Source organism: Hakea prostrata, chromosome 1 (assembly GCF_041222555.1).
Source record: "Hakea prostrata isolate BN-2017 chromosome 1, UWA_Hpros_2, whole genome shotgun sequence".
In the NCBI taxonomy this organism is placed as follows: Eukaryota; Viridiplantae; Streptophyta; class Magnoliopsida; order Proteales; family Proteaceae; genus Hakea; species Hakea prostrata.
Window position 1 is genome coordinate 56756040 of NC_142600.1, and position 19315 is coordinate 56775354.

The 19315-nt window shown below is 39.5% G+C and overlaps 1 protein-coding gene across 3 annotated transcripts; it reads left to right on the top strand.

The window, feature by feature from the left end:
• Positions 1–221: 221 nt before the first annotated feature.
• Positions 222–18587, top strand: LOC149029166 (SNF2 domain-containing protein CLASSY 3-like). Of its 3 annotated transcripts, XM_089140822.1 has the most exons (5): positions 222–383; positions 583–2685; positions 5125–5283; positions 15392–17328; positions 17953–18586. In XM_089140822.1, the coding sequence occupies exons 1-4, from the start codon at positions 366–368 to the stop codon at positions 17174–17176; spliced, it is 4065 nt and encodes a 1354-aa protein (XP_088996948.1). In that variant the 5' UTR covers positions 222–365; the 3' UTR covers positions 17177–17328; positions 17953–18586. The 3 variants fall into 3 exon arrangements, with proteins under 3 accessions (XP_088996948.1, XP_088996936.1, XP_088996943.1); XM_089140810.1 differs by having other exon boundaries at positions 222–2685; positions 17953–18587; XM_089140817.1 differs by lacking the exon at positions 17953–18586 and having other exon boundaries at positions 222–2685; positions 15392–17598.
• Positions 18588–19315: the final 728 nt, after the last annotated feature.

Genomic DNA, 19315 nt, shown 5'->3' on the forward strand with positions numbered 1-19315 from the left:
AGAATAAAACGGTAATATAGCAACGGTAGAATCACAATTAACAAACGGTAAAACAACAAAACGGTAAATATAAAAATTTATGGAGGGTAGTTTCGATATTTCAAGAGAGAAATCATAGGAATCGTCGGAGTGGGAATAATGAGCACGCATATCGCGTTTCTAGCCATGATGTCTTCTAGCCTTCGCGCTCTTTTCTTTCTTTCTAATTTCGTTTACTCTCGGACTCTTCAACTCCTTACTTTTAACGGAAGTCTCTGTCCGTTTTCATTGGTGTAAAAGTTCTTACAAATCTCTGCCAAGCACCAGGAAGTTTTCAAGAAGTTCATGGCCGATTCTCACTGCATCGATGGCCATTTCATTCTCAGATGATGACCTACACAATGGTAAGCAATCTCCCCATATCAGAGCCCCGAACTGAACTATTCTTATCGCCAATCGTTCTATCTCTCAAGTTAAAAAAAACCCCTCAACATATGCCTCTTGAGTTCTTCTTTACTCTGTTTTCTGGTTAATCCTGTCGAAATAACGGATTTTTTTTTCTTCTCTTCCCTGGGCATGGATCCTTTCTACTCTATACTGAAGAAAACTAAGTCGCCAACCGCATTCGGGAAGGAGATCTCGCTTGGGGGTAGTCGCATTCAAAATGATGGTATTAAGAAGTTCAGTAGAACGGCGAAAGGTTCTGCTAGTAACATTGCTAAGAGAACTAGGTCTAATGCTGTAATCGTTGATGATTCTGTCTTCATTGGAGGGTATACAAGGAAAGACGGTATTGTGCCTTTGAGGGGATGCAGCCGCAGCAGCTGCAGCGGTAGGAAGAGAAAGGGGATCGGAGGAGATGGAGGAAATCAGTGGTCTTCTCTAGATTTAGGGTATGGGGAACGTAAGCCGAAAAGAGGTAATTCTGAACCCGTTATTGTTCTTGATGGGGATGAGAGTGAACAAGAATGTAGTGGTCGGAGTGGTTCTAGTTCTGAAAATATGGAGAATTTTGATATGGGGAGGCAAGAAGGTTCAGGATCACTTGGTGTCAAGAATGATAATGTGGTTCGAACTAACACCCGCCAAGAAGAAGTTAATTGCGTTGCAAGGAGAACTCGATCAAAGAAGCAGGTCCAAAAGGGAGCTGTTGAGAAGCGTGTTTCTATTAATACAGATAAGACCAACACGTCTTGTGATGCTGGTGACAAGAATGATGATTATGTTGATGAGGATTTGGGAGTAAAGAAGCCTCACATAGAGCCATCAAGTTTTTCCACTGAAGAAGAAGATGAGGATTTGGGAGTAAAGAAGTCTCACATAGAGCCATCAAGTTTTTCCACTGAAGAAGAAGATGAGGAAAACAACGCAGTTTCCAAGAGTTCAAGTAGCAAGAATGATAATCAATCTTCCACTGATGACAGTGGAAATGATGACGACTCTGAAGATGAGGATTTTCGAATAGATGAGGTTGATGAGGATTTGGGAGTAAAGAAGCCTCACATAGAGCCATCAAGTTCTTCCACGGAAGAAGAAGATGAGGTTGATGAGGATTTGGGAGTAAAGAAGTCTCACATAGAGCCATCAAGTTTTTCCACTGAAGAAGAAGATGAGGAAAACAATGCAGTTTCCAAGAGTTCAAGTAGCAAGAATGATAATCAATCTTCCACTGATGACGGTGGAAATGATGACGACTCTGAAGATGAGGATTTTCGAATAGATGAGTCCCATGGAGAGCCATCAAATTCTTTCGATGTGGGGGAAGACGAAGAAGGCACTAGTGATTCTGAAATTTCTAGGAAACAAACTGATGTTCGAAAGTGGCAAGAGACATTTGTAGGGCCTCGAATGACAAAGTTTGGGTGTCAAAACCGCACTAATATTGATTCGGTGCCTATTGTTTTGGATGAATCCCAATCCTCTGGTGATGACATTGATGATTGTAGGGATGAGTACTATGGTAATGACTCCCATATAAAGGAGACAACTTCTGCTAGGAGAGATGTTGAGGAAGGGAAGCATAATAGTGGTAAGTCTCAGATAAAGAGGAAGAGGTATTCTGGGTTGGATATTCTGATACCTTCAGATGTTGAGGAGGACGCTTCCCGTTCAGTTCCTTCAGAAAATTGTGTGGCAAGGCGAACTCGTTCACGCAAGGGTTCAAGATTAGGGAATAAGCAGAAAAAGCTTGGAACTTTGAGTCATCCAATTTGTTTTGACGTGGAAGATAATAACTGTTATACTGAGAATGATGATGATAGAACCTGCAGTGTTGATAAAAGTGACAGTGATAGTAGTATTGGTGAGACCATCGCACGTAATGCCACCGATGATAACATCAACAGCCATGGTGGTACTCAAGTTGAAGATGGGGGGAAAAGGAAAGAGGATGCTGGGAAGTCCGCAAAGAGAAAGCGTGTCTGTGCACCAAAAGATGTTGATCATATTTTCACAGCTCTGATAAATTCCATTTGGGATAAGGAGGAGGGAGAAGTGCTTTTGGAAAATTTAACTTCTAAATATCAGATTCCCAGACAACCAATATACCCAGCTGTGGTTGAGACAAAGCTTCCATTAAAGTTCTCTTTTGGAATTAAGAAGCCTGTAGCAGAGAAGTCAGATTTTGACAAAGAACTAGATCGGTTGTGGGCAGAGTTTGATTTTGCTCTTAATTCAAGTGAGATTGGTTCCTTTGGTTCTTCTCTGGTAAGTTTAGCACGAACAGAAAACTACCAAAACCCAAACTTCCAGCTTGACATATTTAATTTACACCCCCCCCCCCCCAACAAAAAAAAGGAAGAAGAAGAAAGAAAATAAAAGTAAAAGAAGAATCCCACCCACCTTTATCATTTCTATGTTGTGGTATGCCATTAATTAGTTTGTAATCATAGACCATAATTCCTGCAATGCAAGGAGTTTCTAAATGAGACCCACATTTATGTTGAGATGGAGGTCAGTGCCTGATCCTTTTATGAAGATATATCATTTACAGCTTATTTACTGTTACTGTGCTGGCTGGGCTTCTCTAAATTAATAATTAAAAGACTTTCAGATTTATCTTATTGTTGGTCTTCATGTCTAATGATCCCTTGTAGTTGGCATATTTTACCTGAATCCATTCACAAGAGAAGTTGGTAAAACTAATAATACAACAATGAATGTAGATTTTGTATATGAAATTCTTCAAATGTCAACTGAGCTATCAGGAAGAGTTTGATAGAACTAAATAAATTAGTTTCAAACAAGTATGCCAAGGTAGAACTGAATTGAGACAGTATTAGATTACAACTTACTACAAATATTAGGGTAAAGGTTAGTTTGGGTTTAGCATATGTCAAAGGAATTTGGAATTCACATATATTTAAGAATAATGAATTGATTTAAGGGTAGTTGCTGCTAGAAAGGACTAAGTCAATAATAACATATGGACTGGAGGACTTAAAATTTTGGGGGTAAGATAAGAAGTCTGAGGAGAGAGAAATGTTGGGGTAATTTCAGCAACATCAGCGTGTAATGTATCATCTCCTAATGGCTAATACATAAATTATATAATAGATATTAATGGTAATATATTATGACATGATGTAGTATAGTATTATACATAGTTGTGTATATATATATATATATATATACACATACATACCATATTTGAAGTTATAAGAAGCAGTAATATGCAAAATAAAGGTTGTCATCATAAAATCTTTCTTTTCGATCATTAAACTTTGCTCAATAACCGGTTTAGCCCATCTTCATTAGACATCCAATGCATCAATGACTGTAGACAGTTTATGCCGATAAATCACAAACACCTCTTCACCTCTTTAATTTGTTGGTATATTGATATATATTAATGAGAAATAGTGATCATAAATTATACCGAACGCCTCTATTTATACATATATCTTAGTTACATGCCTTGATGCCAAAAATTGCTCATGAACTTTTCCTCCCTATCCAAGAAAATAGTGAATGCCCAAGTGGAAGTCCTTGTGAATGGACCACCTATTAAATGAATGGTGTACAAATGTAGACTACATGGATTTTACATGCATTAAGTGTGGTATTGCATACACTAACCACATTATATGGAATCTTGTCCTTGCAATATTTTAAGAGAATTAGTCATAGACCTGTATTGCTCTTGCCACTGTGGATGTCTATCTCCATTTAGCATGCAATTCCAGAATGTTGGGTAGGTCCCATAGAGCACCCATGACTAGGTAGACTGCATGAGAAAATAGTCCAATATTGCTAAAACCTTTTAAAAAGAATAGTATTTAATGCATAACTTGAACCCAGTAACTGGGCAGGGATGGTGCAATGGTCATATCAGGTTTTGATTTATATTCAATACCAATCTAATTGCTTCATTCATTATGTTCTCAATTCTTCCATTGTGTTTAACCACAGAGGTTTACTTCTACAAGGAGATAATTATCATCTGTGACTTCATCAAGCTTACCAGTGAAACCAGATAACCCTCTTGGCTTGGAACTCATCCAATGACTATGCAAATGTGCGAGGCACCCGTACTACCTCAAGCATGTGGATACTGTGGGGGGATTTGGTGGTTTTTGCATTCTGAAGTTCAACCAAATTGTTGTCTATATTTGGGCTTGCCCTGTCTTTGATTCATTAAGGGGTATAAAATGCCCTAGGACCTGATCCTCTAGGTCCATGCTGTGTTGAGTTAGGGTAAGGTGGGAGACTGCCTAACGGTTGGAAACCTGCCTGGATGTCTAGCCATGCCTTGACAACTATGTGCTGCTTGTCTAGGACCTGATCCTGTACGTGCATGCTATGTTAAGTTAGAGAACTTAAGAGTAAGGTGGTGGACCGCCCAACACTTGGAAACCTGCCTGGATGCCTAGGCCTTGCCTTGACAACTATGTTCTACTTCTTGTCTTCCATTAATTCATATACATCTAACTAACTAAAATTCCCGCTTATTATAACCTTTGTATGTCTCGTTGCTTTTGTTGTCCTTCTGTGATGTTGTTCTTTTATGTCAGAAATGTTTACTCTCTGTACTTTGTTGCAAATTCTTATTGTTGAACTTTGTTGAATTCTAAAATTAGTTTATTTCAATAATATAGTGAATTGATATCTAGATGCTCTAATAGAATGGTCTGATTTTGTCTGCAGGTTGATGATGGAGACACCAATATACCTGAAACTGTGACAAATTTATCTACTCTTTGTAGTGAAGGGAAGCATCAGCTCATCCTTGATGAGGATATTGGAATCCGATGTAGGTTGTGCTCCTTTGTGAAGCTTGAGCTTAAATATATATTACCGTCATGGGTAAGTCATGATTTTTAGTATCAGATTGGCCATTTTTCATTATTTTCCTGTGATAAAAATGAGTCGAAGTCCATAATTGAGGGAAACATTGTTATTTTGGTCTTTTTTGATGCAATGATGTTTTTCTGATGTTTCTATGCTATGACAAAACTGTCTTTGATATTGCCTATTAAGTCCCAATTCCTATAGCAATCTTTTCAACCATATACGTTCACATACCTCATCAGCCATGGCCCCTCCTGCCTCAGCACCTGGACTTTGCATAAAAATGTGGACAAGTCTTTTTGTCACAGTGTAGCCATATAGGTTCAGCAGAATCAAATCCCAAATCTTGGATAGACAATTTCAACCATATAATTTCACACTCCATATGAGCCATGGCCCTCAATTGTGCCTCAGAACTGGACCTTGCTGCTACATGTTTCTTGCTCTTCCATGTGACCAGGTTATCCCCTACAAAATGTACAGTAGCCTGTTTAGGTCACCTATTAGAAAATGAACCAGCCCAATTGGCATCAAGATGACCTTTTTATCTTTAATGATTGTGCCCAGCAAATGGGAGTCCTTTGCCTAGAAACACTTTGAATGATTTTGATGTAGCCTCAACTGAATGAGACCGGGTTCTTCTTCCAAGATCTTCAAGAGAACCAACTCATATGGGGTGGAGGTTTGGGGTTTTAAGGGAAAAGGGTTCAGCTAGGGTTTTGTGGTGAAAAGTCGTACTCTCTTCTAAATGATATTTAGGGTGTGTAGGATACTTAACCCATCCCATGGGACATAGGGGATAAGTTCCTTGAGATGGGAAAGTGGGGTCGATGGGGGTCAAAATGGGTTGAAACTTGTAGGGAATGTTGGCAATAATATAGAGTTATGATCCCCCACGTTTGGTTGGATTTGGGTGGTTAAATTGGAGACATGAGGGTTCTTATTTTGGAGGTATTAGGAAGTACAAAAATTCAAGAAAATATTTATGTCTTGAAATTGAATGGCCAGCATGGGGTAAAACCATGGTGAGAAATGTTGCCGAAATATCGCATAAACTTGGCAATATTTTGGTGTTTCAGTAAGTGGTGACACAGAAGCCCTTGGCGAAAATGAAATTACAAAAGGTTGGGGATATATCGCTGAAACAGGGCAACATTTCGCCCGAGCAGGGCTATACTTGGTATTGAGATGATGAGATCAGTAGTTACCTGCCTACAATTGTATACTTGTACTGTTTACTGATGTACATCATATATTATATATACTTGACTACTTGTATGGTATTGAGATGATGGGATCACTTGTTCTTTTTTTGCCTTGCAAGTTGTGTTCTTGGCCTGTTTGGTTACTTGAATATAGAGATTTGAAATATCTAGAGATTTCAAATCTATGGAGTCATGGTTCATAAAAATTGACTGTTTGGTTAACCTGAATATGTGGAATGAAATCCTAAAAAACTGTTTGGTTACCTGAATTTGTGGAATGGAATCCCTGGATTCATCCTGAAAAACTGTTTGGTTACCCTGAATCTGTGGAATGAAATTTGTGGATTCATCCTGAAAAACCGCTTGGTTATCTAAATCCATAGATTTCGAAACATCTTATATTAAAAAAAGAAAGAAAAGAACTTGTTAAGTTGGTCTATTTTATAGATGAAAATAAAAAAGACTGAAGTTGGACATAGTTTTGAATTGTACAATGAAGGGCTAGACTTGGAAAGATATTGAACCATTGTAGGACCCTTTGAGATATTGATTTGTAATGTCCTGAGGTTTGAGCACCCCATGAATCTCAATTCTTCCAACTTGGTGGTCAAGAATACCAATTCAAGAAATGGTCATCAAGAATACTAATAATTCATGCCATGCCAAGTTTCAACTGGGTCAAACTTGCATTGGTCAACATTCAATGAACAAATACTAGGATACTTCTGGTACAATAATCCACAAGTGGATTTGGGTGATTACACCAACCTCCTCCCAAATTCGAAATTTTGAGGGATCAAAGAAGGGAAAAACTCCCTGTTTATTAGTTCGTTAGAAATTTGAATGCTGCCAAGCAACAGTGAAATTAAACATTCATACGCATCAAGAAGAGGTCCATAACTTGATTTGTACATCTGCAACAAGAGTTGATAAGATGTATAGTTTCAAAAGAACTTTGGGAATGTCCGAAGGCTGTTGGATATCGATTGCACCATGATAAACAGAGTCCAGACACCATAAATGCTATAGGAAATCATCCACGGAACAAAGATCAAATATTTTCAGTTTTTTTTTTCTTCCAGTTCCATTCACACAACTATTCATTCAAGAGTCGCAGGGTGTCGTATAAATCCACTAGCAACCAACAGAAATCAGAAATCAGATTTGCAGGAGAAACAAAAAGTTAATATGGATATCAGTACTAAATCATCGCCCTTGAATCATTCGATTAGTCAAACCAAAGAATAGGACTGCATCATTCAACCAAACAAGTTTCGGGCTAAAGTAGATCTGTCGCCACCGGGAACACAATCATCCAACATTATGAGCTTCTCTTCATCCTAGTAATCTAAGAACTCCTGGGCTTCGGTTTTGTTATTCAGTAAATACCTTTTTGCAGCCATTCTCCGACGGACATCAAGGTCAGGAAGCTCCTCAAGTGCTATTGTGAGCCTTTTCAAGAGATTTGGGAGATATTCTGTTTCAACAAACTTCTTGAATGCATTGGCCAGCTACTTCAAAGGACTTGCTACTTTCTCAACCACAGTCTTGTCCTTCTTGCCCCTGAACTAAGAAGGGACCTAGTGCATTTGAAACTTTGATTCTGCCTTTCTTTCACTGCTGCTGCTGATTATGTGACCCTACTGGTTAAGGAATCCTTAAACAGCAAAGAATCAGTACGGAGTCGAAAACCCTACTCGAAGAAGATGAAGAGAAGAAATTACCTTTCGATTCAATCTGGAACTAAGACGGAGTTGAAAACCCTAGAGTTTGAACTTTGAAGATGAAAGGAAGCCTCTCGTTCAAAGTTCGTAGTCTGTCAAGAGTGAAAAATGAGAATGCGCAAATTCGTGAGTGAGCATCCAGATATTTCAGCCCTTTTATACTTAGGGTGGAATCCAATCCACAAGAAGCTGGAAATTCTCATTTTTAGGCAAAAAAATGAAATCACTGGATTCAAGAATCTAGGGATTTCAAGTAACCAAACGGGTGTAAAAACCAGATTTATGAATTCAGGGATTTCAAATCTTTGGATTCAAGTAACCAAACAGGCCCTTACATCATTTGCATATTTACATTTGTTCAAATTTATGTTCCAGACTTCCAATTTTGCCTGCATATAGGCGGGCATGTGCCAATCAAAAACACCCCTTTATGTTAGGTTTTAGGCAAAAATAACATTCCCTACATATTTATTGGCCTCAAATTAAACTAGACACACAAAACCAGCTCGAAATGACCCCAAATACCACCCCAAAACTTGGGGAAGAAATTTCACTGAAACATTCCCATATTTCGGTGACATGTCGCCAAAATATCAGGGTTCGGTGGGTGGCAAATTGGCAACATGGAGCAAAATTTCGCACCTTGGGTAAAACTAGGATTGGGGGGGGGGGGATCGTAGACTCCCCCAGCCCTCTTCCCTAACCTGCAACACCTCTAGGACCCCTCCCCCTCAACCTTAGACCCTCTTCTACCTTCTTCCTTCTCTTTCCTTCTTCTTTTCCCTCTTCTTTATCTTGCGGCAGCTTTGAAAACCAAGAAAAGAAAGAACAGAAGAAAGAAAGATCAAGAAAGAAGAATTTGAGAATTATTCAAAGATCAGTCAAGAACCTTAGAACAGCCCCCTGCCCTCACCCTGTTCATCCCTGAACCTTACCAAAACTCAACGTCAAGCTTCCCAACCCCTTGCCCTGGCCTTGCACACCTTTTTTTCCTTCCCCATCCATCTGAAAAAAATCCCATAGCTGTTACTATTTTCTCAGATAAACCCATCCCATATAGATAATTATTAACCTAAACCTTCACAAGTCCTTCCCCAAAGCTCTTAACTTCCCCCATCCCATCCCATCCCATCTTGGGTATTGTTACAACCCTAATTTTCCCGAACCCATCCCACACAATCCTCAAACCATGACTGTGAGTTATAATATTTGACCCAAGCTTCCCAAGGATTAGTTATTTGATTGCTGGTTCACAAGGAGAGGGTCTTGGAGGGAGACCCAATTTTAGGGTTTTATCTCAAATCTCGAAACCCTAGAACATGGGTTAATCAAATGGGGGATCCACAACTAGTTCTTGGGGTGGGTGAAACCATGTATAATGACTCCTCTGTTCTCCATTCTTATTAATGCCAATCTAGCTGGCTATTTTCCTGGAGGTGTAGGAGAAATAGACAAGGGGATCTCCTACCACCATGCTTGTTTGCTTTGGCGATGGAGGCATTTTCAGGTTGTATGAGGAGGTTGGAGATCGAAGGTCAGATCAACCTGCTGCTCAGTTGCAAGGCAGCCCATTTATACCACTGGATGTTTGCTGATGACTCGTTGATTTTTGAGGGCGGACCAGGACTTGGTCGTGGTATGGGAGCTCCAACTAAGTTTGCTACCCTCTCTATGTTCTTACTCAAAGGGACTAAGTCCTCTATTATTTTAACGGGCCTTGTCTAGAATAGTGGACTACAACTTTTGGGATTAATGGTTTCTATGAAATTAAATGCCTATGAAATTTGCAAGGATGCTTTATTTAGTTACTTACTAGTCTGAAATTTTTGGTTTGCCTGGTAATGTGATAATAAGCCTGGAGTCCATCTTCTCAATTTCCTGTCGACATCACCATCTGTTCTGTGGAGAGGAAGATGCATCTATTGTGATACATCATGCAAACCAAAGCAGGAGGGAGAGCTGGGGATATGCCGCATCAAGGAAATCAACATGGCAGGGGATTCTTGGACAGATTTGATTTTTTTACAACTTACCAGACTTTGTGTAGACAGTCAAATACATGCAAAACTGCTTATGGGTTTGGAGGAAGGTGCTGAGATACAGAGATAAAGCAAAGCCCCTTCTACACAGCCTCATTGGAGATGGAAAGGGAATTCTTTATGTGGCTGGATAATTGGCACCTGAAAGGTCTAAGTGTCAATAGATATGGGAACTGCATCAGATATGATTAAGGTTCTCAAAGAATGGAGATTGTGGACAAGTTCCCCACTAACGATTGGTGGAGAAATTGCACAGGGCTTTCAGCCAGTCTAATGAGTGTATGGAGTTAGATTTGAATTGCAAGTTAGAAACCAACTTTGATGTCTTTTCTAAAGATCAGTCCTAGTCTAATTTTCTTTCAGTAGGCTATAAATAAGCCTTCAAATCCCGTAAACAGCAAGTTGATTATTTAAATAAAATTTGAATTGAGTGTTGAAGGCATCCAGGAGTCGTGGGTTCCTGCGGCCGGGGGGGGGCTGCTGCGGCAGCTTTATAGAAGAAGGATTTTTTGGGCAAATATTCAGAATTCCTGCCTGGCATTCCAATCTCCAAGTAAGTGTAAGCCCCCAGCCATTCCATTCTCTCCCCTCTCATCTGCATGCTTGCCTATGCTCTGCCAACCCTAATTTCTGCAATTCCAGCCCTTCCCCATCGAGAATCATCCCCTCCCCCTTCCCAAACTCTGCGGCAGCCTCTTAAACCTTTCCCCAGCCTTCCATCTCTATTCCCCTCCATCCCTCTGCCATAGGGTCACAACTGTCCCCTCTCTTTCCTTCTTCTTTCCCTTCTTCTTTCCCTTCTTAAACTTGCGGCAACTTTTGGAATTTCCACAAATTAAAATGCAGCGGCATTCTAAACCTTAGAATCCCCTAACCCCGTTGACCTAGACCCACAGCTTTTAGGACATAGACACCTCTCCTTATCGCCTCCCTTCCCCTCTAAACCCTATAAATCTGCAATTCATCTTCTTTATTAGAAACCGAAACCCTAAAATCTTCAAAACTGTGGATCTCTGTCATTCTTTACCCAAAGCTAGAACCCTTTTAGGTTTAGCTTAACACTCAACCTTAACCCTAGCTTGATCCAAGCCCTAGAAACCCTAATTCGCATAAAATCCCAGATTCCGCAAACCATAAATCAGATTCACTTCTGAAATTAAATAAGTAGCAAGGTTTCAGACTTAGTTCTTCAAAACTTGGCTCCTAAACACTAGCTGAACCTAACCCCAACCGTTCACCCCTATGACCCATAAATCTACCACATACCAGCAACTGCAGGGAACTTCAGACCCTAGAAGACTGTTGATTCTCAGGAAGAGAACCCTGGAGTAGGCCTAGGTCTTGGGCATCACATCAATCAGTCAATCCTACATCCTGTTTCACATCACCAAGTCAACCTAGGAATGCATACAGCGAAGGAACAGGAGATAGATTGGTGGAGAGCAATGTCATTTGGAGACAATATTCTTAAGCTCTCCTTTACAGCTTCGAGGACTCAGAAGGAAAATCCTAGTGCAGCAAAATTGTTGTTTATACTGCGCAAGAATAGACAGCAGGGATCACCTCTTCTACCAATATCTTTGGTGTGGAGCTGCATCTTTACAAAGATTACAAGTAAAGAAAGGCACTGCTAGGGATGCATGTGGTGGCCCTTTGTATAAGATACGTGTTAAATCCAAAGGAGAAAAATTGGAGTGGTTGCAAAGCTAGCCTTTTGGGCAACAATTCAGCACCCTTGGACCCATAGAAATTACCATATCTTTAGAATAAGGCTAGAAGAAAGGAGCAAGTGGCAGCCATTGGGGAGGATGTTATGTTCAAGTTTGGGGCTATATGTATCACATATTCACGTGGAAAAAAAATGCTCGGGCTAGTTATATTGCTGATTAGTGGGATTGGAAAATCAAAGTACCTCAAGAATGTTCTCGGATCAAGCCTTCTCCACATATGATACCATTGATTGTGATGGAGCCCTAACTAGGGCTGCAACTGGGCCGGGCTTTTGCAATCCCAAGCCCAGCCCTATATGTTCTAATCTGAGCCCATTCCCGCCCTGACCCTAGTTCAGGGCCAAAGATTATTGTCCCTGGCCTTAAGCCCTATAGGGCCAAGCCAACCCATTCTTGCCCTAATTGGCCCTAATTGGGCCGGGTAGGGATGGGTTGGCCCTGATTGGCCCTGATTGGCCCTAATTGGCCCTGGCCCTGACCCTGATTAGCCCTGATTGGCCTTGTCCCTAGCTCTGATTAGCCTTGATTGGCCCTGTCCCTGGCCCTAATTGACCTTATCTTGTGCTTAGCCTTAATTGGTCCTATCCTTGGACCTAAAATATCAAATGTAAATCATAAAAAAATATAATAATAAAAAAAATAAAAGTATCATAAATAAACTAAAAATAAAATTCATAGAAATATAAGATGATTCAAGCTCTTAGAAAATGATAAAATAGTCAATAAGTTGATAGTGTTGCTTTAAACATAAATAAATTCATACTCCATAATTTTATATTGATCTCTGAAAATCTCTCATTGCTTTGATGATGGAAATTGAAAACCTCTCCCATTACTTTGGTGATGGAAATTGAAAACCCCTCCCATTGATATCCTTATTCAACAAAAAAAAATCATATTCAAAACTTTGTTAACAAGTAAATCAATGATAATTTAGTATTGATATTATTTTCGTAGTTAAAGAAAATTATATTTTAGTTACAAACATAACTATCTGTCCTTAATAAGCTCTTTTTTTTTCTTCTGAAATATCACATTGGAGGCTAAAGAAATATGTCAATATTCATGATGAGAAGTTGGGGTGTAGATTTGTTAGATATTAATTCTCTATATACTAGCTTTTATTATTTATAATATATTATCTCGCCTTAGTCCAAAAAAAAATCAATGATTTTTTAGAACTAAAAATGACTTAGTTCGAAAAATAAAAATTATCTTAAAAATAATATAGAAGGTGAACTCATAGTCTAATATGATAAAAATGATTGAAGGTAAAAGTCGAGACTTAGAGTTATATCAATGTTAATGTGAAGATTAAGGTAAAAATCTAATACATGATCAGGGTCAAATTTACATTAAGACTAGAGCCAAAATTAGGGTCAGGATCGGGCCAAAATTTGGTGGATGCTTACTACATTGGTAATGAAGATATAATTTATTTTTATTAATTTTTTACAAAACATGATCATGTTTTTAAAATTTGACACATGTCAAATATTCATCCATGTGGATTATAAATACTTTCTCTCCATATGGGTGGAGGGTCCATACTCAAATCAGGGCCAAAATCATGGGCCTAGATCAAGGCCAAGATTAGGGCCAATATTAGGGTCAGAATCAGGGCCAAAATTATGGCCAAGATCAGGGTCAGCTTAGGGTCAAAATCAGGGCTAGAATTAGGGCCAAAATCAGGGCCAAGATTAGGGCCAAAATCAGCTACGGGCCGGGATGGGCTGGGCGGGCCAGAGAGTAATCCCAGGCCCGCCCTTGGCCCTAGTTTAGGGCTAGAATATTTTGGCCCTAACCCGCCCTTAGGGCCAAAATCTTTAGCCCAAGCCCTATTCGGGCTCAGGGCGGGCTTAGGGCAGGTCAAGGCCATCAGGGCCAAACTTGCACCCCTAGCCCTAACTAATTCAACAGCAACTTTGGAGGCTAGTGTGATCAGCAACAGTAAAACATTTTATAGATAACACTTGTAATAAAGCGGAAGGATTATCAATGGAAATGCAAGCCATATTGGGAGGGTTGCAGATCTGTTTTCAAGAAGGCTTCAGGAATCTATTAAACCAAACTCGGAAGTGGCAATAGATATAATCAAGGGATAGCAGGCTATATAAGGAAAATTCTACAGTTGGCAGTATTGCTATATGACAAGGAATTTCAGCATGTTTAGAGAGAATTGAACCAACCAGCAGACTACATGGAAGGAATTCAGCTAGGACAAAATCAGCTGCAGTAGGAACCTATAAAATTCCCTGGACAGCGTAAGTGATTAATCAAGGAGGAGGCAGAAGCACATTTTTATTGCAGATAGTTACTGGGCTTATGCCTTCCTCGGTAGGATTCTCCTCCCTGCTCTATGTTAAGGGGGTTATAGGAGAATACCTTTACTGTAGTTTTTTCTATAACACAAATGTATACTTTTCAAAAAAAAAAAAAAAAGTGGAAATCTTCTAGAAGATTCCTAAAACAGAAGGCAATATCTTTTCTAGAAATATTTTCACACAAAATCAGGAATGGGACCTAATATTATTCAATCTCCTCCACACATGGGCTGTATGGCCCCCACAGGTCTTGCTCAAAATCTCTGCTGGTTTATTACGTAACAGGTGTGGATATATGGTCTAAATATTATCATAATATTTGCCTGAACACCCATTGACGTGTGGAAAAAGATTGGGCTACAGATGAGAACGTTTCTGGGACACTGCCATGTATATGCCATTCGATTTCAAAGTGCATCCTCATTCTATGTTAGGGATGTAACCTACGTTCTGAGAATGCATGTACAGCATAAGTGTCCTATAAAATTTGCATTGGATTTTCTAGTCTCAACTGATGTGGAAGTGGATATGCATTTTCAACATGGGAAAGTTGAGCATGTAGAAGAGGTGTGTTCAAGTCAATGCTAATTTTCTTCGACTTGGGAGATGATGTTGTTGGCTGGGGGATTAAAGTGCTAGATTGGAAAGCCTCCTTATGTGATCTACCTGATTGTGCCATTTGGAAGGGTCATATGACAATTCTGTCCTGTGGACAGGGAGAGGTTGGTCTGGATTGGCCATATGTTCAATCCATATGTTTCCTTAATGGTTTTTTGATGCTTTATTCTTCCATGTGGTCAAACTCCGTTTTAGTTGAAATATGAAATTTGAGCATGGAATCCTAGGCTCTCATCTGGCCTCAATAGTTTGTATTCCACATTTGATTTGCTTAGGACAGATATTTAGACTATGTGAAGCATTCCTAAGTGGGTGTCTAAATTATCCTTCCTTTTTTAATTCATTGCTTAACGAATAGTTTAGGTGAATGTGACTGGACTTCATAAATCTTCAAGCTTTCATCTGCTGCTTAACTCCCTATATTTAGTCACACATGACCCTTTCTTTTACTTATTTGTGTTTTATGTTTTGCATGTTGTATAGGCAAAATGCTCTTCGGGGAGATCATACCAGCAAACCCTTTCTGCCAAAGGGGATGATTCCCATATGTTGGATGAGCTTGACATCCAAGATAATGTTGGGGCTTCCCAGCATTCACATATATTTGCTGAAGGCACTGTGTGGGACATCATTCCTGGCCTCCGAAATAGAATGTATCCACACCAGCGTGAAGGTTTTGAGTTCATGTGGAAGAACTTAGCTGGAGGCATTGAACTTGAGATGTTGAATAAGTCCAGAAGTTCTGATGGTGTGGGTGGGTGTGTAATTTCACATGCCCCAGGAACAGGGAAGACCCTTTTAACCATTGTCTTTCTCCTGACGTATATGAAAGTGTATCCAGACTGCCAACCAGTGATCATTGCTCCAACCGGCGTTCTTCCAACTTGGGAGGAAGAATTCAAGAAGTGGAAAGTTGACATTCCATTTCATAATCTGAATAACCGTGAGATCTCTGGGAAAGAAATTCCAGTTGTCCTTGGATTGGCACAGCGATATGGAAGTGTAAACCAGAAACGTATGTTGAAGTTGTATTCCTGGTCAACACAGATGAGCATCTTAGGGATTAGTTATCATCTTTTTGGGGAACTTGTTGGAGAGGGATATGCCAAAGGAAGTAAGACGGGACAGAGGATTCAACATGACACTCTAGGTAAAGAGATCAGGAAGATCCTTCTTGAGAAACCGGGACTTCTGATTCTTGATGAAGGGCATACGCCCCGTAACCATCATACCTGCATGTGGAAGGCTGTGTCCAAAATTGAAACTAAGAAACGGATAATCCTTTCAGGAACTCCCTTCCAGAATAATTTTCAAGAGCTTTACAACATCTTGTGCTTGGTGAGGCCAAAGTTTACTGATGTGATCCGTTCAAAAGGGAAATGGTCTTCCCTGACCTGTTCTGATGATGGGTTACAGAAACTTAGAGGAATGCTTGATCCCTTTGTTCATGTTCATAGAGGTACTATACTCAAAGACAATCTTCCTGGGCTCAGGAACTGGACAATTTATCTACGTCCAACTCCTCTGCAAAAAGAACTCTTTGATAGAGTTAAAGGAGTGCAGAATACATTTGAGCAGGAGCATCAATTGGCTCTGATTTCAGTTCATCCTTCTTTGTGGATGAACATCGAGGATTCTGCAAAGAATGATTTAAACAGAAGACCCAATGAAGGAGTGAAAATAAGGTTCCTCATGGAACTCATCCGGCTGATTAAGCCAACGGAAGAGCGGGTTTTGATTTTCAGTCAGTATCTTGAACCATTGAGGTTCATAAAGAAACAGCTTCTTTCATATTTTAGTTGGGTTGAAGGGAAGGAGGTATTACAAATGGATGGAGAAGATAAGCCATACCAGAAGCAGTCCTCAATCAATATCTTCAATGATCCAGAAACCGATGCAAGGATATTGCTTGCATCAACAAGGGCGTGTTCAGAGGGTATACATTTGATTGGAGCTTCAAGGGTTGTTATTCTTGATACTGTTTGGAATCCATCTGTGGAAAAGCAGGCCATAAGCCGAGCATATAGACTCGGGCAGAAAAGGTTTGTATACACATATCATCTCATTGCTGTAGGGACGAAGGAGGAAGAACAGTATGCAAAACAAGTTAAGAAGGAAGAGATATCAAAGTTGGTTTTCTCTTCAAGGCGTCTGCATGGGGAGAGGATGAATGCTTCATCAAGAGTTCCTGATGATAATATCTTAAGAGAGATGTATGAAAACATCCAGCTGAAAGATATATTTGTTGAGATTTTGTCACGGGAGTGATTGAATTTAGCAGATCTCATACACGTAATTGAGAAATTCGGTTAGATCCTCATCTATTGACATCTGAGAATGAAGTCCAGCTGTAACAAGGCCTAGAAGTCAAGAGGCCTGAACAGAATAATTTTTTAGTCTACATCAAAATGTTCAGAATGGTAAGTCCTTTATGAACTATATAAGTTGTATTTGCCCTTAAATAATTGACAACTTCATCTAAACTATTGATGGTAACTACTGCTGAACATAAGTTTCAGAACAACTTATTTTTTGGGTGAATAAAATGATATCTTTCAGAAAATTTTATTTTTAGCTAGCTGACAAAGATCAAGTAATTACAAGCAATTACTAGTGTATAACTCTTGACACATTTAGCACAGCTAGTCTGGGTGCTCTGGAACCATGAAAATAACGCTGTCCAACACATTAAAGGCCCATGAAAGTTAAAAGACAACTTGGATTCAAGGCCCACAGCCATTGTTAGGCATGACCTACTTTGTGTGAATGCAACTTATTGACTTACCTAACCTATTGTGAAACTGTATTAACTCCCTTCAAGTTTCATCTTTTCTTATGTATATATTGTATTATTAATGCGCTGGGGCCAAGGAGGGGTGACAACCCTCAAATTTTCCTCTTGGACTATTTATTTTTTGTTTTTTCACATATTTTTTGGGTTGGGTAGCTACTAGAAATGTGGATTCTTATTGTAATGCAGTATGAGCATATGTGTAGCATGATCTCTCTAGTTTCTTAACTTTTTCTTTTTTGGTATTCTGCAGACTGTCTTGGTGACTTTTGTCTTCTTGATGCTAGCTGAAAGCAAAAAAGTGAAGTGATTCTGAAAATCAGAGAAAAACCTAATATTTTTTTCCCTTTCTTTCCTTTTTAAAATTTTTTCCTTCAGGTAACCATTCCTTCTGAAGTTCTTGTAGAGTTTTGCAGAGCTGGTTGGTACAGATTCCACCTTTTTGGAAAGGAATCTCTTCCTTCAATTGTTGAAAATTTATCTCTTTTGTTATTTGTAAAAATGCCAGTAGAGGCAAATTCCCTTGTGCATGATGAATTGGTTCATAGTTCCTTGGTGTTGTCACTTTGTTCCTCAGTTTTTTTTTTTCTGGCAGTAGGTTTTAATGTCCTTGGAATTTTTGTCTTGCACAGTTCAGATTACATGCTGCAATTCGCTTGAATGAAGCCTGAATTGCTAGTAGTCAATGGTCAGCCATATGGCAGAGGGAGGATTCAGACCACCTATCAACTTTATTCAACAATTTCTTTTGGATTTTGTTATGCCCAATTTCAATACTTGTCATCCTAGGTTCTGTATTCCATTATTTTTGACAGTGAACCTTACTACTTCTATCTTGCAAAGTTTGGATTGCAGGTTGCAGCTTGCTTGAAGCTAGAACCGCTAGTAATTGCGGCTCAGCCATACGACATTGAACTTGTTTGGATCATCTCTGATGACCATATCACTTTTGTTGAGTTCTTCAATGATTCCTTTTGGCTACATCTAGTTCTGGTCAATTTCCATATAGGCCATTCTAGGTTCATTCTTCCATTTTTTGTATCAATGCATTATTGCCCTTTAAACTTCCGTCTTGCTGTTCCAATCCCAGGCTACAAGCTGCCATTAGGAACCCGGTTATCAATTGTACCAAGTTATTCTTTAATTCCTTTGACCACTCAAGTTTTTTGCATTGTTTAAATAAAAAAGAATTCTAAAAATCCTCTTTAAACTGATCCCCTGTTCCTTCTTTCTTTTTCCAAGTCAATCTTCTCGATCTTTGCCTCGGCATTTTTCTGGACTCGATGATCGCTTTTAAGTTATTGCACATGCTTCTGGAGTAATATTTTGAATGAACGTGTTTGGGTTGTTTTGTTGTTTGTTTTATCCAATGAGGATAAATGTCTAGCAATCTTCTAGGTCTGTGGGGGGGGGGGGGGGGGGGGGGAAGGGATTAGCAACATCACCTGATACTAGACGAGTCCGGATCAGATACCCGTCGGGGGAGCACAGAGCGACGGCTTTACCACCATAAATACAGGGGATCCAGGGGTTGGGTGATGAAATTTTTTGTTTTTATATTTTTTATTATTTTTTACCTGTAGGCTCCACAGGATTTGTGGTGGTAAAATCGTCGG

Excerpts from the sequence above, each read along its gene's own strand:
- LOC149029166 (XM_089140810.1), top strand. The coding sequence starts at position 556 with ATGGATCCTTTCTACTCTATACTGAAGAAAACTAAGTCGCCAACCGCA. Across the intron at positions 2,686-5,124 it reads GTTCCTTTGGTTCTTCTCTG|GTTGATGATGGAGACACCAA; the intron begins GTAAGTTTAGCA and ends TTTTGTCTGCAG. Across the intron at positions 5,284-15,391 it reads AATATATATTACCGTCATGG|GCAAAATGCTCTTCGGGGAG; the intron begins GTAAGTCATGAT and ends CATGTTGTATAG.